This window comes from Hyposmocoma kahamanoa, unplaced genomic scaffold (assembly GCF_003589595.1).
Source record: "Hyposmocoma kahamanoa isolate Upper Pololo Valley unplaced genomic scaffold, ASM358959v1 86, whole genome shotgun sequence".
In the NCBI taxonomy this organism is placed as follows: domain Eukaryota; kingdom Metazoa; phylum Arthropoda; class Insecta; order Lepidoptera; family Cosmopterigidae; genus Hyposmocoma; species Hyposmocoma kahamanoa.
Window position 1 is genome coordinate 1,034,144 of NW_020654289.1, and position 24,553 is coordinate 1,058,696.

The following is a 24,553-nucleotide window of genomic DNA, read 5'->3' on the forward strand; positions in this document are numbered from 1 at the left end:
TATATATATATATATATATAAAATATATATATATATATATATATATACATACATAGTGATGGTCGTATAATTAGAAACACTACAAACGGTCCTTGACATTATATAAGAAACTTCACCGCAATCGTTTTTATTTTTTTATTTTTGAAATTAAACAATAAATAGGACAACAATAGGTTCAACGATTTATTATTTATTAGAAAAACAATATAAATCCCACTACACAAGTGCAGTTTCAATATTACATTACGGACAAACACATAAACAAATAATGGACAACTAATTAGAAACAACAACAAAAAAAGTGTAAAAAAACAACATTTTTTTTAATTATTAGCAATTAGTATTTTTATTTACGAAATAGCTACTATCCACAGCCTACCAATATTTATAATTAATATTTAGTGGCGTATCCCTTATTTTCAATAACAGCTCTGCAACGACGTGACATTTATTCAATCAATGTCATACATTTTTTTAGGGGGATTGAATTCCATGCTTCAACAAATGCTTCAAATAATTCGTTTTGACTGGTGTTACGTTTGTTTGAGACTTTCTTCTTAACAATATACCACAGATTTTCTATCGGGTTTAAATCCGGACTTTTTGCTGGCCAGTCTAAAACGGATATACGCTGTTCGCTAAGGAAACATTTGACGCTATTGGCCGTGTGTTTAGGATCATTGTCATGCTGAAAGATCCAGGTTACAGGCAAATGATCGTCCGAGTAGAGAATCATTGTGTCCTCTAAGATATTTTTGTACTGCCATTGATCTATTGTACCTTCAATCTTCCGAACGGAACCAACTCCACATCCGGAAAAACACCCCCAAACTTTAATGTTTCCGCCACCGTGCTTGACTATGCTCCTTGTGTATTTATAATTAAAAGCACTGTTTACAGGACGTCTAACACGGCGCTTTCCATCTGAATTTACCATGTTTATTTTCATTTCATCTGAAAATAAAACTTTTTTCCAGGCTCGTACCGTCCAATGAACATATTTTTTTGCGAATAATAATCGCTTCTCTCGATGTTGTTGGTAAGAAGCGGTACCTTTCGAGAGGTTCTTCCAAACAATTTAGCTTCCACTAATCTTCGGCGTATCAGTCTTGATGAGACGGTTCTGGGGTCATCAGGCGAAAAAACTTCATTTTTAATCTGGTTTGAGCCTTTAAATGGGTCTTTTTTAGCAACACGAACGATTAGCTTATCTTCTCTGGGAGAGGTTTTTCTTGGCCGAGCCTTTCTAAGAACATTTTCAACAGTTCCGTGTGTTTTATAGTGATCAATTGCATTAAAAACTTTCTTCACAGAACAATTTAAATGCTCAGCTATTCTTCTGTACGTCCATTTTTGATCAAAATGTAAATTAACAATTATTTGCCTGGTTGACGCGTCACAACTTTTATTTTTGCCCATTTTGAACAAAATTAAATTCAGATCAAATTGCCATTTGCAATTGCAATTTGAATTGCCGCCAAATTAATAGAAAACATCAAGAAAGAAATGTTATTCTTCAATTCCAAAAGAAGAACGAGCTATGGATGCTTTTTTCAAATGTTTCTAATTAGACATCCAAGCGGCCAGGAACAGAAAATATACTCGTACATTGTGTAACACTCATTTTATAATTAAATGTAAGATATGTTTTATTTTTTATGCATTTAATGATTTTTTATTTAAGTGGCTACATTATTGCATGATTATTTATTATTGAATTTATATATTTTTCACGAACATTTGTACGTTGAAGTTAAACTTCCTTCAATCATAAGAAGTGTTTCTAATTAAACGACCACCACTGTGTGTGTGTGTGTGTGTGTGTGTGTGTGTGTAATATAAATATATATATATACAGATGGATGTATTATTCTCTCTATGTGTATCAAGATATCGCCACACTTATTAAAAGATTTGAGAAACAGATAAGTGTGGTCACTCCCTTACTTAAGTTTAGGTGTACTCAGCTTTTCCCGATCTTTGATTATTGGTAGTGTCAAATTGTACAGCGTCCCCTAGCGGCCAAAAGTAATATAAAGGGATCGTTTCATATTTAACTTACGGATATACGGAGTTGTCATCGCCATTGATACGTTGTACGCGCACGTGTGTAGTAGTTGTGTACGCAGTGATATAACCACATGTATATACAAAGTGTGTGTCACACTCGATATGGATTACTATCCAAGGCGTCAGCAGGGGGGGGGGGGGGGGGGGGTTGCAGAGTGTGGGGCGTCGCGGCTGGCTTCTGTGCGGGAAACCAATATCTCGATCCATGTTGATAGTTTGACAGGCGTTACAATTATAACTGACCGCGCGGAAGTATGAACAAGTGCGAATTTGTTATTTATTTATTTATTTGATGTGTCTGGAGATCTGACAACCTATAAATCATATCCTTGGTATCGTAAAGTCACATTTGATCGCGCGTCAATAGTTCTTTTATCACATTAAAGTCGTAAAAACAATATGAACTGTGGTTCATTTCACATAGTACAGGTTTCTAAGGATGTAGTGATGTAAAATCGAATGAAAAAAAATCGATTTAAATATCTTATCGAGATACTTTGAAACGAAGAGAGAATAGATTTTAGGACAATAATTTAAGAACAAGTAGCAAACAAGAAGGATAAGAAGGATTCGATTATTATGTTATTCAGTTGCAAAAAAAAACTACCGCGACAAATAAAACAACAACAACAACAACCAAACAAACAGTCAACAACAACGTTTAAAATCAGCAGTATTGAAACGAGACACAATTGCCAACTCAAGTTTTTCGATTCTATGGTGTCAATTTTAAAATACTCCATTTTACACGTCAAGTAGTAGGAGTCATATATTTTTATCTTTATCATTTAATTTTCTATCAACTTAACATACTGCAATTTTCACTTAAAATTATAAGTCCAGCAAATATTGTCCATTTCTGATGTATTATAACAAATTTACTATTTCTTTTTGTGAGCTAATTGAGAGATTGGTTTAAAATTATGTATATGCAATGTAAAACATTTGAAATGTCACAGTGATTAAAAAATTACCAAATATTTTCGTTCGTAAAATCTTTAAACCTCTCTCCTGAAAAGTTGTGACTTTGCAGATGTGACTTTATTACATCAAGTGTATGAAATGACGCTACAAAGAGTCATTATGAGTTTTTCCTTTCGAAAGGAGTATGAATATACTACAAAGAGATTCATCGAAGCTACTCATAAAGCACGCAACAATATTTGCAAATTGTTAATTGGTGCTGGAGTTCATTTTGAGCACGAAAGTTTTTATTGGAACTTTGTTGAAATTAATCGTTATTATTTTTAAAACCGCGTCCACTACGCCAATTTCGTGAACATGTTTGGTGGACGTGTACACCAAACAAACCGTCTGTAGGTTGTATTTAAGTTGACATTTAACAAAATAAGTATAATTATTAATACAAAGATCGAACACTTAGAAAGAAACCCTAACCGGCTGGATGCGAACTAGTGTTTTCTAGCTAGACGCTATGCCAACTAAGCCACAAAATGAACCAGCGCACCTTACGAATTTTTCTATGTGCTTGTTGCAGATCTTTGTTTTTTGGTTTTTAACGACTTTTTTGCCGTAGCGCCATTTTAAAGGGAGCTATATACGCAATTTTATATCGTTATCCTTGTTCTTCATAATGTATAACAATGGTTCTTTGTCACATAAACAAAAAAATGAATGACACTAGTGCAGTATCTTACCAATTCAGTATTCACAATAAAAAAAATAAAGTATTAATAGTGACAACGTAGCTTTATCGACTGCGATAAATATGTCACGGGAAGGTTTGTCGCATGCGTTATACCGCCATGCTACCATGCTGATGTCAGAAAACATACGTGGGATATAGGGCTCGCTTGCATGCGAGATTATAAAGTCTGATCAGTATGTCATGTGTCCATTCATCTACTAAGAGACAGAATTTTTACGACAGTCGTAAAACTGTAATACACTTGCTTCGGTGCGCTCGTTAGATCTAAGATGGTACAGTAGTTTTTTTTATGGCGAACTAAGTTTGGATTCATATTTTACCGTTAAAAATTATAAAAATATAGTGAATATAAGTTTTCGGTAAACAATTTTACCTAGGCCCATTGTCTATAAGGCACTGTTCCCACGTACTACTTTTAAAAAAACAGCTACAAAAGTGAAACAAATTAATTTGTATGGAAACGCGTAGTTTCATTCATACATACGTCAACTTGTTATCACACGCACGGTACGTGTCAACAGAGACTTATCTAAACACAATATAAAAATTATCCAAGACAATATTGTTTAATAAAACCCGTCACACACGAGAGTGTTGTGTTTATACCTCCTGTACGTGATAGTCATCACAGCTGTAACGCTCTCGTGTATGGCAGGATTTAAATAATACTTACTTATAGCCTATGTACACGGCATATTTTTTTACACGCAGATGACGCGCGTTTACGGCACCGTAGAGGCTCTAAAAACAGATTGTAGCGTATGTATAGATTCAAGCACGCGTACAAAGCTGCACAAACGTGTGCGAGAAACGTGTTCGAAGCCGTTTTTATCGCGTTTGAAGTAGTTCAACTACAACAACATCGCGTTGCAAAGCGTGTATGGCGTCACCGTTTGTTTACTGGATGCGACTGAATCGCGGTAACGCGCGTCATCTACGCGTAAAAAAAAAACGCCGTGTGCACAAGCTCTTAGGTGGGGGCGTCGTTTGTAGGACAGTAATAATGACAATCACATTTACCCAGAGGGCATACCAAAAGTGTTCTACTTGGGAACATGTGGAGGTCGATACAACGCCATGGTCATGGAGTTGTTAGGCCCCTCACTCGAGGACCTATTCGTTCATTGCGGCCGGAGGTTCAGACTCAAGACGGTCCTTATGATCGCTATGCAGCTCGTAAGTGCACCAGACATCATGAGTAGATTGTCTCTTTGTCTGACACGACACCGAAACCGATATTTTAAAATACTAATGCCGACAAGTTTACACAGACTGCGCCCTTGTAGAGTGGGAGGGGCAGAATGATATTTCTTGGACAAAACATAGATGTTTCAGTCTTAAGTCGTAATCCACAGCGGGACTGCCGATAAAATTTCGGTATTTTCATAAATAACGTTCTCCTATTGGTTATTCAAACGTGTCACCTCTACTTTTTAAAAATATAGTTTTTTTTGGGATTTTTTTCACTCCAGTCTGCCCCTTGCGCGGCGTAGTCCCTGTTCATTTGTCGAGTGTCTACATCGCGATGGCTACCATGATCATGACGCTGGAGGTGCCATTTTTTATTTTCTCATTAGTTTTTATGTTTATTATTTTTTCACGATACATTGCTCTCGCGGGTTATGTTCGATGAGTGAGTGATTTTAAAATATCGGCTGGCGTGTTGTGTCGTGGAGGTGCGAGCGAGAGCAATGCTCGTGTTACTATGTGAGTACTAAACATTTATTTTTTGTCCCCGTCTCTCCTTCCTCGTCCCTGTTTCCTTTCCACTTTAGCACCGTCAACGGCGGAAGGGATCCCGGAGGTGTACTACTTCGGTCCTTGCGGTAAATACAATGCGTTGGTGATGGAGCTATTGGGTCCGTCACTCGAGGATCTTTTCGACCTGTGCGGCCGTCGGTTCTCTCTAAAGACTGTCTTAATGATCGCTATGCAGTTGGTACGTATATCTATCTAAGTAGCCTACAGTTAAATTACTCAGTAATTAGTTATGAAATGAGAAGATCGATTCCCTCGTCTCAATTGTCAAAGAAAATATTTTAAACTGCCACGCGATCGAGTATTCGATTAATATTGAGAAATAATTGCATAAAGGCTGATTTACGTTACATTGTGCCGGGGCCGGGCCGTGCTCCTGTCGTAAGCCGGCCGTGGCACAGTAAAATATATACGTTATGCTTTTATATGAACTAATTCGTGTTCCGGTGGCGGCACGGACTCGGCCCGGTCTAACATGAATTAGTTGAAGCAAAAGCATAGTATAGATATTTGACCGTGCCACGGCCGGGACACGACCGAAGCACGGCCCGACCCCGGTACGATGTAACGTGAGCCTTTAAGGTGCCTACAGGTTTGCTCGATTTTTTGTGTCATCAAACAGAACATGTAAATTTGTAAGCAACAGATGATCGCCATCGTATCTTTTTTGATGAACATTGACCAGACAAAATCGATACCGTACTTTTTATTTATCGTCAACATATCGAGCAAGTCTGTAGGCACCTTTAAAATGATAGATCAAAAATGTGAATATGATTGGACATCGTTGAAGAATAATTGTATCGGGAGTTAGAAAAGGACGTACTTATTCAGTGACGTCATAAGCAAACGGAGCCATTCAGTTCATACACTAATAATTGTTTTGCTAAAAATGGGACAGAACACCCCCACATTGCTGACTATCTATTTTATTTCGTTTATAGAATACCTTTAAACGTATTTCAGATTCCTTTTCAGCATTTTTGAAGCAATTCAGTCAAATACTCGTATCGCCATAGTTCTACAACCATTTAATTTTTTTTTTTTTTTTTTGGACAAGCAATACAGATTAAATAACTTAAAATGTTATTCGTTCGTTTTCAGTTACATCGCATCGAGTATGTCCACACAAGACATCTAATATACCGAGATGTTAAACCAGAGAATTTTTTGATAGGTAGAACAGCAACTAAACGAGAAAAAATCATCCACATCATTGGTAAGTTGTTTAATATTAACACAACACTATGCAACACCTCATTCCTAATGACCAATTAAAAAAATACGCGTGCTTGGCCACAATGTCACCTGATGTAAGTGACTATGTGACCGGCAAGACAACGCGTTTGTTTAAAAAATGTCTATTCATTTTAACCTTGAATAGCCCTAAATTCAAACAACTAGTGTAACTTCATACAAATGTAGCAGCGCGGCTTGTATGTGTGGAGGTTAAATCATAGAATAGGTACGGACAACGGCACATCAGACTACACATTTTGTGTTCGAAAATCGCCTCCAGTGCAACGGAACAAGATACGTCAATGTGTAGCTGTGTGTACATACCGTCACAGGGATTCGATTCGTCGGCTTCTCAATTGAAAAGCAATCCATTTCCCCACTAGGCTATAACCGCTCTTTTTTATGATATCAATTTCGTAGCAGTAGAGCTCCTTGTGAAAGAGTGCGTCCAGGGAAGCACTGCCACCTTACCAGTGTCCGTCAGATCTTTGCGATTTAATACGTACTGGTGTGTAGCTTAACACCAGACGCACGACTTATACCGTAAATACCAGTCGCAGTGCCACTCAGAGCTTTAAATTGCAAGCTCTGAGGGGCACTGCGCCCGTCACCCTGAGACAAAGTTAACATGTGCCATGTGCCTGTAATTTCACCAGCACGCTTACCCTTCAAAACCGGAACGCAGTAGTGCTCATATTACTGCTTAGAGGTAGAAATTGGTAAGGTGTACACATAATGTACCCTGGTGCTAAATACCGTTAAATATAAAGATCGGCTGAGGTCCATTTTGCTTCCAAGTATAGTTACCCTGACACCTGATTCCTCTAATAGGTGACAATTGTGTCACAAAGTCGCAATTTAATATCTACGGCAGCAAGGTTTGCGGTTCAACCGCAACCACTATTTATACATGCATCCGGAACGCTCCATCTTTATGTCGTTGATTTGCCACCCATTGGCACCGAATGGTTTGCTTTTCTTCCTTTCTCAATGCGCATGGCAAAGGAATGAAATATACTTATTATAATACGGGATACAGGATACAAGTTTTTGGAAATAGAAACCATTACCTCCTCCATAGGAGGCAAGTCCTTTCTCAACTAAGATATCACTGCTCTTGTCTGTATCTGTACTAGTTTTTACCATATTAATAAAATAATTTTTCTGTTTCAGATTTTGGTTTAGCCAAAGAATATATAGACTTAGAGACAAACAAACATATCCCTTACCGGGAGCACAAGTCACTCACTGGGACCGCGAGATACATGTCAATAAATACACATTTAGGAAAAGGTACTATTTTTTATCTACATTCACATTGTTTTCTAATATTTAACCGCATTGATTCTATACATTGTGCATCTACGGTGAAACAGACTTTACTGCAAAATGTGAAAATGACAAGAATTAAATGTATGCGCAAAAACAGAGACACGTTATGCGTTTTAACTCTGTGTTCTGTAAGTTGTTGCAAATGTAAGTCACTGTTTCAGAGAAGGTGCGAGCGACCTAATTTTGAACAAAAAATGTTAGTCAATTTTGAAAAGTGCTATAAATAATTTTTAATAATTTTGTGTGAAATTTAGAATTTTAAAGACCCAAAAAACAATAAAATTCGTGCAGTCAAGTGAGCAAACTTGACGCCTTGGACCGTTCTTATTGTATGCGGTATAGAGTTCAATTTAAACCTTAAAGCGTGAATCACACTGACAGAGGGTGCGAGTCGGGCTCGCGTCGGGTCGGGTGAGCACGGCCGGGGTGATTTCGTGTGTTTATATGGACGACAACACACCATCCACGGTCACGGGACGAGCGCAGGTTGATGTGTTGTCGGCTGACAGCCGTGTATTTAAATGGTTATTTAAATACACGGAATTACACCCGCTGTGCTCCCGACCTGTTACGCGCCCGATCCGCACCTGTTCTCTTTGTTTCATGCTCAATTGTCAAATTTGAAGTGCTCTTGTCCTTGTACACGTACTGTCATAAAATATTAACCCACAAGATAAACGTTACTTAGAAGCAAGCAAGGAAATACCTTTAAAGTGTACTCATATTCATCATACGAAATGAAGGGACGAACAAGTCGTGCGTCTGGTGGCAAGAGACGCGTCTACTCATAACTGTTGCAGTGCAAACCGAACTTTAATCTGATCATAGTATTTCCATAACGCAGATAGAACTAAACAGCAACGCCTAAAACTTCGGCTTTCTCGCTTGCCCAATTTCAGTTTCATGCAAAACTTAATGAAGGATTTATTACCCATTTATAACCATATTATAAACCATAATCAATTATAAAAAAAAAACAAAATAATAGAAAACAAAATCAAAGAACTTGAATCAAAGATCATGAAATAAAAAATAAATAAATTTAACATTTGGGATGGGCAAATACATAGCCCTCGCTGTTATTCTGCCATAGCTTCTGACAGTATTGAATACAGCTAACAAAATATATATTTTGGCACAAATATTTGACTGTTAAATGCAAGTATTAATAATTTACACATACATAAAGCACTGAATTACGGATATAAGTGAAATAATTACATTTAATTTAAAGCAAAATAACAATATAATGTTTTATGTTTCAGAACAATCTAGACGCGACGACCTAGAGGCTCTCGGGCATATGTTTATGTATTTTTTACGTGGTTCCTTACCCTGGCAGGGTTTAAAAGCTGATACACTCAAAGAAAGATACCAAAAAATTGGTGACACCAAACGGGCAACACCCATTGAGGTATGTAACATGTTAATGAAAATTAACACAATAAATGTCTAAGGCAATTTCTGGATTGTGCTTTTGATCGGACGAATAGATCATTTATGTCAATCTATCATGGTTTATAACAGTCTTAGTAAGTACATTTTTTATATTAGGGTTCGCATGACACAATAGAAAATAGTATTATAAATACTATTAAAAAGATAACTAAATATATAAATTGTTAATAGGTAAATGCCAGAGTCACCATGTGTATAAGAAAAAATGAACAAAGTTTATTCTTCTATGTTGTTTATAATGTTGGAAAGTGTAAAGAGAATTGATAGGTGGAATTGATTGATTCATTGAGAATTGATTAATGAAACTTTGATAAGTTTCTCACAGGTGGCCCTAACGGCAACAAAAAACCGTTTAACGTTCACAAAGTTTACAAATATCTGCAACAAGCACATGGAGAAATTCATAAGCTTTGCTGAATCTGTAGTTTAGTCGAGCCAGTGGCCCTGGTATGGCAACAAACGTTGGTTCGAACCCAGTTATGTTAGTAATGAGAATGATAAGGTGGAAAAATACGCCATTAGAATTTAAGTTGAAACAAACGGCTCGAACTTGCGGCTTTCGGTCGTCGATGCTGGTGTTGTTTTTATCTGCCGACCCAAAAGTGATTGTTGGTGTCAAAGATCGAGCTATGGGTAGTTTGGGATTTGCTTTTAGTGCTAACTGCCTCCGTGGTCGAACGGTCGCCACGCTGATCTGCCACGCAGAGGTCTCGGCCGGCAGTGCTACTTCTGCGTGCACCATTTGTCGGCCCAAGTGCATAGTTAGCCCCTGCAGTTGCCCAGAGACGCCTTGTGCAGGTGCTGTGCGAGGGGCACCCCGAGGAGCTGGCCACGTACCTGCGCTACGTGCGCCGGCTGGACTTCTTCGAGACGCCGGACTACGACCAGCTGCGGCGCATGTTCCGCGACCTGTTCGAGCGGCGCGGCTACGTGGACGACGGCGAGTTCGACTGGACCGGCAAGACCATGGTGAGTCCCCTCCCCGCCCCGCCCGCCGTCGTCGCTCCCCCGCGGCGCCTCCGCTCCTTCTAAAGCACCCTGCACGCTTTGTTTCAGGTCGCCTCTCACTGAAAGATATACCGACTAACGTTTTTTTAAACACTCGCTTCCATTCAAATTGTGAACGTTTCTTTAGTAGAGCGCCGCCGTTGACGCGACCTTACGCGGAAGTTTTTTTAAATTTGTAACATCCGAGCCGTTCAATTTTGTTAATTCTTTTTAACAAAGCGTAAGTCCTCGTAACGGTCGCGGATCCTCGCCCTCCCCTGACGCACACGACCACGGACGGGTTTTATGGTTAACATTGTTCAAGTGCACGGCGATGACGCTTCCGTGTGTGTAACGAGCTTCGTGGTTAAACTGCGCATTTTTTAGTGTATTTAGCATTCTTTTTAACTTTTTTGGCAACCACCGTGTTAACAAACTCTTTCTTTCTTTGTCAAGGTACTTAAATTTTACCATTTATACATTTAACAAGTACGCATCGACGGTCTCAGCGAATTTAACGAACGCTTCTGTTTCAAAGCGACAAATTTTTAGTTTTATTTTGTAATTTCTTTTTGCTTATCGCTCGCATGAAATATTATTTTCTTAAAAACAGAAATTAGTTTGTCCTGTGACATTTATACACTGCAACGCGTCGAAAATAACTGCATGACGCATTTCGTAAAACTATAGCGAAAATGTCTTTCAAACCAATCTCAATTATCTGGTATGGCTTGGAAAAACTCTATTGACGACATTGACAATATAGTCGAACTCCACAGTACCAAATAACATTAGGGACAAGGCGGGCGGATTTCAATCACGTAATTTATGCTAGATTGATTGATTATTCCCGACTTGCCCCTAGCTTAAGGACCGATTTACACGAGCAATGTAATATAAAAATGCACCTTAGTCACATTGACAAGTTTCAAAATGGAATTTCGTTCTAATTACTTAACTCGTGTAAACCGACCATAAGAAAGCTTGTTTAAGGACAACTTCAAATTAGACGCTTGTAGAACACTGCGCGGCTGCTCCATAGCAAAACCTAGTAAGTGCTTTAGACAAAATTTGACAGGAGAGCCCAAAAACACAAATCAAGTTCGCCCTTTTACTTTATTGTAAAAAAAGTAATTAGGTAAGTAAGGTACGAATCAAAGAATATATTGTTGTGACAAAAATGATCACAACTTATATATTACACATTTTATACCTTTAATAATTTTAAATATTTATTGTACATAAGTTACTGTAGCTGCCAGAATCAAACAAAAAAAACACAATATAATATAAGCATTTGCTAGGTTTATAGTTATTTTGCTAGGTATTTTGTTTAGTTATTGCATTAGACAATTTGGAATAAAATTTGATTTTGTTTGACGAAATTATTAAACAACTAATATTTTCAGAATCAGTAAAGTTCCACTATCCACTAATTGCCAATTCAAATACCTTGTAAGGCACTTTAAGTACTTGTCAACAAGTGTCAAATACTTGCTATATTTTGAATTGGTTGAAGGGCTTAAAAGATTTTTAGTTGGTCACTAACCAGACTAGATGTGCCTTACTAAGTTCTTAAATACTCGAAATATCTGATAAATTGTAGAATTTTGAAGTGGCTGTCACCGCTATTAAGTAAGTACTTATTATGGGAGTGATATTCCGCTAAATAAATATTTTCAAACAATTTGTACGCTACTAGGTTTTCGCACAATATTTAGAAGCGCAGCTGAAGCGCCACATCCGCGCTTCTACAAACGTCTAGTTTGAAGACGCCCTTAGTTTAAGTTACTTATGCAAGAACTTGCACGAGGACGCTGCACTCATGCCAGTTTTTGTAGCGAAAAACTTCAAAGTCCATGCAAATGTGAGCCAATGTCTTCATGCAAGTTCGTGGAATGGGAGCGCTGCTTGAGGTATGCATTTTGTCAAAATATTATATTGCAAAAACTCACGCTACAAAAATGCGTCAAATCTGTAGTTTCAACATACAGTTTTGACATTATGCTTAAATGCTTTTTTATAAATAACACTTTGTGAAATCGACATCGATAAACTTCAACTACGACAAATCGTACAAAGATTTATGTTTGTCGATAGTATTGGCCTTCATCATCATTTTACAAGGAAAATTCAGAGTGATTAAATACCAACGTTGAATAATTGCACCCCCTTATTCCGAATAGACGCCTCTGCTTAACTCACAAAATGTTAAACCTTATATTAAGTGTTACCTGGTTTAAGTTATTGAGTGTGCTCCCAGCCTCGTTGAGTTTATTCCACTTATTCCTATTTCGACTGTAAAACTTATATATATATTTTTTATTTTTTGTTTATTACTCACCCAATAGGATTGTAATTAAAAACACTGTTCAATTGACGAATGGAATTTTGTATTAGACTATCCTTAGATTTCCTCGCTATTAGTAGAAATTACATATTTATTGTTTTATTTAATAAAATGTCTCCCCTGATCGTGTGTTTTTGTGTAGTTAGACGGGACTGTATCTGTTGCGAGTTTCTTTAAATTAAATTTAGCTTTAGGCTCTATAATGATTATAGTCAAGGTTTAAATGATCAAGATATTTACTTTTCTTGATAATTCTCTGATATATGTCCGATAATTATCTGTGCTGAATAATTTCATGTCTTTAACTTTGGCATGCTTAAATATGCATAGTTTTGTCTTAAAATTTTGGCAAACAGTGAGAAAACGAAATTAACACAAAAATAATTTTTTGGGAAAACGAATTTCTCAATTATTTGTGACACGTTTGATTTGATACGGCTCTGACACAAACACATGACAATATTTTGCTAGCATTTTATTGTTGCAATAAATTTTATAAATTTCAAGATAATTATCGTGATACTTATCATAATAATTATCAATGATAATTATCACTCCGAACCCTGATTTTTACCCTTAAACTCGGATATTGTTAGGTCTCATGTTTGCTTCATTATATAGGTACCATATTGTCTTCAATATAAAAACAAAAACTCAGCAACAGATTCGGAGCCATTTTTAGTAGTTTGTGAAATGTTGTTAGTGCTCAAGAAAATAATTTAACAAGGTAATTATGAATGTCACTCTTTGTTCTAATAATATTATGTTGCGTCATAAAACAATATATCGAGATGTCCAACGCAAAACACAAGAAAGTTGTGAATTTTTGTAACGTGGGAGTTAACTTATTATAATGTACTTTTCATAGTCTTTTCTATAATGAAAATCCAACAAACAGTTTTATGAGTATAGTACAGAAACTATTTATGTGCAAACCCGGTATATGACACCATTGAAAAGTACACTATGACGAAATATATAACCCTTTTTACGAAAATTCACGTTTATAGTGTTTTACCTCAGACACCTAAACTTGGCAAACGAATGTACTCTATCTAAAGGGTCAAAAGTTCAATATTGTGTTAGCAACAACTATTGACTATAACATTAGTGTTGTTATTGAAAAAAATAAGTTCTTGGAAAATCCAGTCCAGGTGTTCGTTCAGGGAAATACTGCCACCTTACCCATTTCTGCCGCAAAGCAATAACGTGAAAGTTACTGCGTTCTGGTTTGGAAGGGTAAAGGTGCTAGTGAAATTACAGGCACCTGGGACTTGTCAACTTACGTCCCAGAGTGACGGGCGCACATGGATAGGCGTGTCGCTTTCCGCCAGACACAGCTTGTTCGTCCCGTCATTTCGTATTATAAAAGAAAGTTACTCTAAATGCAAATGCGGTGGTTATCACAAGGAGGGCAGTATTCTCCGGTAGTTCTTCTTTCGTAAACAATATACCCAACACTTGGTTATTTTTTATTCACTATATAGTCGTGGCTTGTACATTTAAATGTAGTTGTTCACATACAGTACAATACGATTAAATGTCGTTCACGAATTTTTTGTCGTTACGGGGCAGACTGTCGTGACAAAGGGAAGAGCTAGAACGACAGTCGTCTGACGATAAATAAAACGCAAATTAAACGAACGTTCACGACACAGTCACGACAGATAGTCGTGATATGGGAAGAGACTAGACGCGACAGTCGTCCAAAGATAAATAAAACATTACGACATAATGAGAACGCGCCCAAACTAGGGAATTCCCTGTACTATACGTACCAGAGCAACGGATTTCGCTCTGAGGCACTTGCCAAAACATTCAGACCAGAAACAGAAAAGTTCATTTCCGAAATTGGTCCTACCGCGAATCAAATCCAGGACCTCCGCATCCAGCGCCCACAAACCACGAGGCTTACCAAGGTCGTCAAATTCCATTCTCAGTTCGTTGATATAGTGCCCACTCGTATCAAAACGCTTTGCTTTCTTCGTTAGAGTCTATACTAACTACGTCAAATGGCTTTGGCTGGTTCCGCATAACAGAGTGTTGAATCAATCAATACGGTGTGAAAACATTACTCTTAAAAATTTTCACGAAAAACTTACCTCGAAATTTTACAAGAAAACCGCTTATTCAATAGGTACTGTACATATACCAATGATTTTTTTTATATCAACTGTACTAAATAGAACACGTATACTATACGATATACATTTTTCAAATGGTTTTGATTTCATTTTTTTTTAGTCTGAAATAAAACCTGCCGCCCGATCCAAGCAAAGTGAACTGTATTAGTACGGGAAAAATCTGAATTCGAGTTGTGCCAGTGTAGACTTTTAATGCGTACGGGAAAGGAATGGATACGCTAGCGGCATTATCATAATCTGTGTTTCACGAAAATTACAACTAGACTAGATCTATTTTGTTTCTAAACATACAGAGATTTGTCGCTAGGGATATTAAGCAGAGAATTCTAAAAATGTGCACCCCATTACACTAAGCACGCAAAGATTAAAAGAAACAAAATAGTTTTAGTGCACGTGAAGTTTTTCTCGGTGGCAGTTGCGAAGCTGCTAACTCTTTTCTCTTTCTCTCGTATGACATTAACAACACGAGAGAGAAAGATAAATACAACAGCGATCGAGCATCCTTACGCCACTACAATAATAATGTAATTTTATGTAGAAAATTCCATTAGTATGTGGGTAATTTAACTTTCATACAAAATTATCAGTGGCAAAGGGACCTGTTACAACAGTCCCGTCGAATTATAAGAAATCTGTTCTCCAACGTACTACAAATAATACGCACCCTTCGCCACTGATATTTAGACTTTAAAAAAGCTTCTACTGCCTACGTCAAGACATTTTTGTAATAGATACTGCATATGAGCTTACTGTGCATGCTTTCTGTGTTGGTATCATGTGAAGCCTGCCAACATTCACGTGATGCGGATCTTGCGAAACGCTCCACCCTCCAATGTTGTTAGAACTAAGTCCGATAAGGTTAGTCGGCGATTGCTTATTTATGTTTTGGGCAGACACTTTCATTAATGACGTCACTATTGCAATGTCATATTCGAAAGAAATGCCGTACGTCTTTAAAACGTACCAATTTTAAACAATTTTGTTTCTAATTGACAAGTGGTGAGCTATTATGCCGTTAAACTTCATTAGATGAATCACTTGTATGCCAATTGAACGTAATGTGTGAGGTAGATCCTTTGGATAAGCATCGGAGATCTGATACACCATTAATAATACATGAAGTCAACCTTAGCGGTTGGAACAATGCTATAATGTTAGTGTCTGACCTGTTTATGGGTTACAAGAATACGGAAACATTAATATGTCAATGAAACGGTTGAACAACAAACTCAATATTGTACAATATGTTATAGTTTGTGTGTGACTGTAATGTACATTTCAATCTTTAACATTGATATTGCAATGTTTACCTAAGCTTGCTGCCCATGGCACTTCTAAAGAGTCAGAAGCTTTGTAGCGTTCATTGGTTAAGTTTTCATGCGTTTTTTAGCTTTGTATTAGATAGCACTCAAGGCTGTGACATATCACACATTTGGTGCTACATTTTTATTTAACACTACAAATTTTATTTATTTCGACATATTTAATTCAATTGTACTGAAATTACAATTACATCAATGTAGCACCAAATAAGTGATATACATAACAACGTAGTGAATAAAAGGCGCTCATAAGTTAATTTTCACCCATTATTAAGTTATTACACTTTTTGAAAACTAGAGAACCGCAGGGTGATAGCCTGTTTGGGCATCCGATACGACAATACATTTTTTCATATTTCCTTGGAAGGTAAGATCGAATTCAGGGAAAACCCAAACGAAGTTGTTTAGATCAGATATGGGGAAAAAATATGGATAATATGGAAGTTAGTTATGCAATAATTGCTAAACATAACGACTATTCGAAAACAGGTCAGCTTTCATAAAGACGCTTCTATCGTTAACTTGTTTTTATTTTTCAATTTCATATATCATCCATTCATGCTAGAACATTGCTTAATAACAGGATATCTTAATAGGCATATTTACATAAACTTCAAATAGTATATAATTATAGAGTGAATAATGCCTCTAAAATCAAAAATTATAAGATATTTTTTTAAATAGATAATTATCAAAATAATTATCATGTTTCTTCACAGTTTTGTCTGTTTAACTTTTGACTAAAAATGACAAACAGTGAGACAAGTAAATAAGCATGAAGAAAAATATTTGGGTTAATTTGGTTAGTGACATTTTTGTCTTTGACACGTTAGGACACGAGAGGATACAAACATTTAGCATGATATTGCTAGCGATAGCGTTTTGTTATTCCAATTAGGTTTATAAATAATATGATAATCATATTATTAATGATAAGTGTCTCTCCCAACCCTGCCCCAAATATAGAATATAATACGTAATAATTCCGCTATTTAAGAGGGAGGTATTAATCACTCTATGCTCTTTCTTCTTTGAAGTTTAGGTAAATACATTCGTGTCTATTTTGATCTCTGTTAATAACATAAATGAACTTTAATATATATTTTCAAATTATATATCTGCATTTTCAGTCGACCCCAGTGGGATCGAGCCAGACCGGACACGAGGTGGTGGTGTCTCCTAACCGAGATAGACATCAACCTTTCAATAAGGTATTTTATTTATTTTAACATTATTAAATTATAAGTTTATTTGATTTTATAATATTTTTTTTAAAGAACACAATTATTTGCTACGATTATTTCTTTAGTTCACAATTATTCTGTGGAATATCTTATTTGGCAACATTAGTGCAAAAGTGTCTTAGGCATCGAGTATATAACCAAAAATAGAGGCGAAATAAGGACCATATATTCCTGGTAACACATTAGCGATACATCTCTTATAAATATCAACTCTCGTTTGCACTGAAATATAGACAGGCCAACTACTGACCTGTGTGTACGTCTCCGTATATTCCAAAAAAAAATTCGTATTTATTGTAATAAAGATAATATCTCTAACAACGTCGTGCTGTTCTATTCGGTGGTGTGGGAAAAACAGCAAAACATCTAATTACAAAACAAACGGAATTACATTTCATCGGTAATTAAATATTAAATATGTAATTTTCGTCCATTATAGCGAAGCTCAAGTTAACTGGACGATTTGAAGTGAAACAGTTGACGACACCCGTCAATAGTTTCGAACTCGGGCTGGCCAATCGGAGCGCAGTTGTCACAGTAATGATATGGCAGAATAGTTTTCAAACAAATTAAATGACATTTCGTCTCTATTTCTGGTTATATACTCGATGGTCTTAGGTTTTTCTTTTTGGCAAAAAAGTTTATTGTTTAATACATTGACTTACAATTATATGGACGTCGGGTCCGCGCTAAAAAGTGTCCGAACTGATAGGGCGTTAAAATCGTATACAGAGCGTCATTCACGCTTTAGTCTTTGTTTGTTCGACTGACAGCGAAGCAAGCAAAATTAGACCGTACTGCGATGACATTACAATTTAAATTCAATTTTTTAGCTTTTTCATGTTCCTTTACATGTCACTACGTTTAAATAGGTTGACTTGGGACATTTTTTTCGTGGTTTTTGTATTAGACCCGTCGTCCATTTATTTGTAAGTCAATGGTTTAATAAATAATAACTGTGTTTCCCGAAAGCTATAACTAGGGATATACAAAGTTTGACATTTACTAGACAAACACGTGACATCATCGCTTTACATCAGGTGGGATTATCGCTAAGCGTTAAACTATTTTACGTAATCTTTTTTATTTGTAAGTTGGGCATGAAATAGAAACCAGGATAACCAGAATTATGTAGATTAGAGTTTGGGTTACCACCCTTTTGAATTTATCCGGACATGTCCGGCTTTTGGACCATCTGTCCGGATTTGTCATTCGTCCGGATTGTTCAAGTTAGGGTAAAAATTTTTGGAATAAAAAAAAATACGACAAGAATTCTGTACACTTGTCCATCGCTGCTGCCACGTTAGATTTGAGGTTTCATTTTGTTACTAAAAAATCTGTTCTGGATTGTTCAAATTTCCGAATAGTAACCCTTATTTAAATACACAACAGAGAATTAAGTCTTTCAACCATAAATTCACATTGGTTTACTTACAAAATTACGAAAATTAGTACTTTGAAATCATGGTAGAGTGTGGTTTATGTGTCCCTGGCTTTTTACAATTATGATTTTGAACTAAGCGTACAACGACGAGCAGAGCAAGCGAAGCTTTATCACGAATATAGAAGATAGGTGTTCTCACGAAAAAAAGGAAATTAAACAAAATAATTGAATATAATATATAAAAGCATTTTTGCCCTAATGTTGTCAGGAACTCATACGAAATTCTGACCATATGATTTTTGTCGGTGCAGGATGATTTGTGTGATTATATGATTGGTTTGGTTGAGGACGATGAGGCGGCGCTTATTGCGGGAGAGGTTTGACCCTTCACTCTTATGTTTATCATACACCGTTATAATCGTATACTGGACTTCAGAACTGTTCCTTTTGTTTACACAATTATTCTAATTTCAGTGTGCTTAATAGGTCATTCACTAAACTTTAGCATTATGGTGCTAAAGACCGACCCGGTTTTGCACTATGGTAAAATGTGGAGAATAATCTGCTTCTATTCTATCCTATTTTTAAGTTTATAGCCTCTCTTGAACACCTCTGCCAACGTCTAGGCAGTCATGGTAGTTAAACTTTTTTTTTTATTATATACGTTTAACACTGGTCTTTTAAGTCTATTCCGGCTTCTGGAACAACACAAAATATCCCGATGTACGAGTACCAACACCATTACAGATATTTAAATATAATATAAGTTGTATAATTTAAATTTGTTAAGACAAATAGAATCAGTTATTAATATTAAGAGGTGTTTAAAAAAATAATCTACTTATATTTGGTAAAATTTAGCTTGCTTTAGAATGACATGTCAAAATTCATGATACAGTTGCGGGACACGAACAGTGATATCGAGAATCGATTTTAAAATATGTCGACTGACATATCGACTGTGAACTGCCAACCTGTACTATCTCAATTAAAAAATAATTAAATAAAAATATGTAGTGTACATACATATAAGTGTAATAAAAATATTTAAAAACTACGTGTTTTTATTTAATAAACCAGATGCTATATAAATGACGCAATCAATTTTTTTCTTCGTCCTGCAAATTTGTCATAAATTGAGATAGTACTGATTGCCAGTTCACAGTTCATATGACGAATTTAAATCAGGCTTACAATATCATGGTAATAACTGAAGTCAACTTATATAAGTAACGTATGCTTATAAATAATAGTTTATTGTTACACTTGGATACAAAATTCACCTGTAATACGCAATTTAGTCGGAAATAACATTTGAAAAATTATCACCAACCTTTTCTCGATTTGATGAGTTGAATGACTCCATATTTTTGACGTGTCCCAACACAATTTTTTTCCCAACTGATATAGCTATTAGCAGCAGTATAGCTCCTTGTGAAAGAGTTCGTTCAGGGAAGTACTGGAAGTTTTGAAGCTTTGGCTTGGGTGGTTAGGGCGCGGGTGAAATTACAGGCACACTTGTTAACTTATGTCTCAGGGTGACAGTGCCCCTCAGATCTTTACGACTTGAAGCTTTGAGTGGCAACTGTTATGGACAGGTGTGTAGCTTACCATTAGACGCACCACTTGTTCGTCCGTTCACTTGATATTATAAAAAAAATTATTAATATCTATGTGTGATTAACTTGAAAAACCATTTGTCAATAATTTATGGATTTGAATGATCGTTTGTTAATGAATAGTAACGTAATATTATGTAAAACATTTTATTGTTTTGTCGTGTTTAAAAATATATAATTTGGCGGCGTTGCTACAAATTTCTTCGATTTTATTTTGTCGACATGTCATTTTAATCAAGCTGAATTTTACGGAGTATTATAGTACACTGAAATTAGCATACTGTAATGGAACCTTAAGTTTAGTTGTGAAACTGAAAGCCCCGTTTACTTCATGCTAATTTCAATATGCTGAACGCGTTGTTTACCACACTTTATCATAGTGTAAAGGCAATTGATAAGTTGACAAACAATTGAATTTTATGCAGAAATCAAAAAGTTTTCAATATGGCGTATCCAAAATGGCCGCCATATTATGTCGTTTCCGAGCTGATCAGTGTAGCATATTTTATTCTGAAGGTAAATTAAAATGTGTTAAGTTGATAAACTGGTATTTTTCAAGTTTTTATTATTGAAACACTATACGATTACGACACTTTGCTGTTTACCCTAGTTTTGTCATTACTCCGCTCCCCGGCTATCGCCTCGATTCTCGAATATTCCATAGCTCCCATGCTGCCATCTATCGGTGTGCGTTTTTACGCTCAAATTGTAGTTGACAATCGTTGTCACTCGAATTTGGATATAATTGTAAATGTTTACAATTTGTTTGCTGTGTATACAAACATATAGATAGCTATAGATTCCCTTGTCAGTTAATTACCGTTAATTGCTATAGTAAACTTAATGTTATACCTTGTTGTAACCTGAAGATATTTGTTTAGAAAGAAGTAAACAACTTCAAAAATAAGCTTCGCAGTCATCACTAGAGCCCTAACCAAATATTGTGTGGTTTTTTAAACGCTTATACCGAAATTGTTCCACTAGAGTTTAGTTCTTTTGATATTTGTTTTTTGTTTTTTTTTTATTTGGTGCTTGAGTGTTTATAGTGTAGTTTTAAACATTTTCCTTCCAAGATTATTATTTAATTACCTAGTAGTAATTTTTAGTAACTAGTTTTTACTCGTGACTTGGATAACTCTAGTTTTAAACTTTTTAAGCGGGAAAACTTACTTAAAATACAATGTACATAAGATTATCCGCATAATTTCATATAAAATGTAACTTCATTCTCAAATATAAATTACAAAAATTTTACATCCAATTTTTTATTGATTTTGGTTTTCAACCATTGTCTCGGTAGTTTCGAAACACCATGTGATATAATTCCATGCGTGTGCCTTAAATATAAATAAACACTTTCAGGGTGGGGTGAAGGACTCGGGGGGTACAGCGAACACGGGGGGCAACTGGCCCCACAGTGGAAAAGCTACCCCGCTCACTACGGGCCATCTTACCCCGGCAGATAGACATGGATCGGTACAGGTATGGTACATTTTGTTATTAGGAATTTATTGCATTGGACCTGAATTCGAGAAAATATTATACATAAACATAATACATAGTTGTGAAAATTACAAACGATAAATTGTATCGCGGCTATATTGCAGAAAAAATATATCAATTTATTTTTGATCGCATATTTTTAAAACCTTTTTTTTTAAATCAGGTTCTGTGCGTGGTAGAACATAGATGGGCTCTAGTTTTTGGAAAAAAAATTGACAATTAAAATTGTTACTTCTAAGTTTTCCAAAAACTATCCCAACAAAAACACTAATGATTAAACATTAACTAAATTAAGTTTAAATAAAATATACCTAAATACATTATAAATTATAAAATAATTTGTGTAGCACTGATTCTATTAGATCCACGCTGTTTATGCACGCATCCCTTAAATATATCGCACACCGGCTGCAACACTGACACAAGTAAAAAAAGTAAGAAACGTGGCAAGTAAAAATATGACGTGAGTGTGTAAATATCGTATAAAAATTGTCTAAAGTGACATCTGAAGAAAACTTTACAATATTAAAACAAATTGTAACCGAAAAGCTGGAAAGTTTTTGCACGCGCCCTAACAAAACCCGAAAAAATATGATTTTTGACTTGTGACACTATTGAAATCGTTGTGCGATATAATAGACAAACATTTTTTTTATTACAAAATTTAGTTATTTATACATTATCCTAATGATTCTGCAACATCTACAGTTGCTGAACACATCGTGGTTATCTCATTTCAGTTACTCGCAAACCTCAATATTGCGGACTGCCCTCTTTGTGTTGATCACTAAGACGGCCCTCCTTAGAAGTGAACCGTGCCCAGAATGGGACGAGTTTCAATATAATATTATAATACATTGTGTGAGACAGAGGAAAAATGAACATCTCGTTTTTAAAACAGTTAAACTTACTTTAAAAACAATTTAAACAACAATTTAAATCAATAGCGCTAACATAATGTGCGGTACATAGACATACATACATACGTTAAATATATAAAATTCGCACCCCGCATAAGTGGAGTTACGTCAAAAATGTTTATTGCTCCATTATGTACAGAAAAATATAACCCACATCCTTTCCAATTCTTGTAACTCTGTCTACAAAATTAGTCGCCACTTATGCCATTCTTCGATGAGGGATGCGAAATATATTTGTGCGGTCATGCAAGGTTAAGGTTGAAAAGTAAAGAGAACATCAATCTAGACTACTTTTTACTGTTGTTATCGCTTGACGTGACCTTGACTCTGTTGTACAACGTCATATTTGTTCAGCAACTTAGATGATTAATGTTCGTGTAAAGTTGTGAATGTATATTGGTGTATTTATTTTTTAGCTGTTGAAGAATAAACATTTTCGGTATGTGAAATTCCCCGGATCAGTTACAACGGTCAGTTTTTGAAATATTTTGCGGCATTGTGTGATGTCTGCATGAAGCTTATTAAAGGGTTTTTTATTTGTGTACGATATTTTAAGGGATTACGGTACGGTGTGTTTAGTTATGTTACTATGTACTGGGGATGATCCATCGTGATGATCAAATGAACATTCTCGCCGTGGAATTTTAAAAATCGAATTCCCTCGTAATGAAGTGACGTAAATTACTTTTTTGGGAAAATAAAAAATAGATTAAAGAAATTACTCGCGTGGCAAATAATATGTCAAAATTATTTTTAATGGTGCGCTATTTAAGCTGATCCTTAAAAAAAATCACTTTTGGAATTATGTCACTTCATTTTTGAGGGTGCGATTTATTTTATTTGCAACATGTACATTGATTTTAAACTATTACTAGCCCATTATATCAGCTTCAAAACGTGTCGTGTCCATTTAGATAGCAACAGTTTTTTTTTTATTGCAGACGGTTTACTTCGAACTCTGTTCGGTAATATGACCAATAGAAAATAACATTCACCAATGTTAGTGTTGAAAAAAACCGCAGACATTCTACGTATTTTACTATTAGGGAAAAATCGTTGGAAATTGCAAAAGTTACACGAGTAGATATCTCCATCAATCACGTGGTGGCGGTAGGCAGCTACTTTAAGTCGTATTTTAGATTGTTAATTTCGGGGTGCTAAATTATGTGGTCGTGTATAGGTATCAGAAAAAAAAGATAAAAAGATAAGGGTAAAAGAAACCCTACATCGCCGGTGCCATGGACAACACACATTGGTAGACAACCACAAATTGCACCCAAACACCGAGAGAAATAAATGTGGGCCATACAAATCCGATGGCCTTCGTTGTTGAGTGGTTTGCACACCAGTTTTCACGGTGTCACCATCTCTGAGGTCCCGGGTCCGATCCCCGGCTGGTGTAGAAAACTAACTTTTCTATATTGTCTCGGGTCTGTGTTTTTGTGGTACCGTCGTTGTATCCGATTGCCATAAAACAAGTGCTTTAGCTACTTACTTTGGGATCAGAGCAGAGCAACGTGTGGTGTTGTCTAATATTTATTTCGGCAGTCCAGC

General features: G+C 35.9%; 1 protein-coding gene across 10 annotated transcripts in view; it reads left to right on the plus strand.

Moving 5' to 3' along the window:
* LOC113234820 (casein kinase I) overlaps positions 1–24,553 on the plus strand; it is a 61,685-nt gene that overhangs the window by 27,411 nt on the left and 9,721 nt on the right. For 4 of the 10 annotated variants that reach the window (XM_026470318.1, XM_026470321.1, XM_026470320.1 and 1 more), the window contains exons 4-11: positions 5,515–5,678; positions 6,602–6,716; positions 7,910–8,029; positions 9,334–9,482; positions 10,325–10,495; positions 17,460–17,540; positions 21,939–22,058; positions 23,416–23,469. In XM_026470318.1, coding sequence (XP_026326103.1) covers positions 5,515–5,678; positions 6,602–6,716; positions 7,910–8,029; positions 9,334–9,482; positions 10,325–10,495; positions 17,460–17,540; positions 21,939–22,058; positions 23,416–23,469 — 974 coding nt within the window. Of the gene's footprint in view, positions 1–4,763; positions 4,916–5,514; positions 5,679–6,601; positions 6,717–7,909; positions 8,030–9,333; positions 9,483–10,324; positions 10,496–17,459; positions 17,541–21,938; positions 22,059–23,415; positions 23,470–24,553 lie in introns of all 10 variants that reach the window. The other 6 variants (XM_026470323.1, XM_026470324.1, XM_026470325.1 and 3 more) reach the window with 3 other exon arrangements.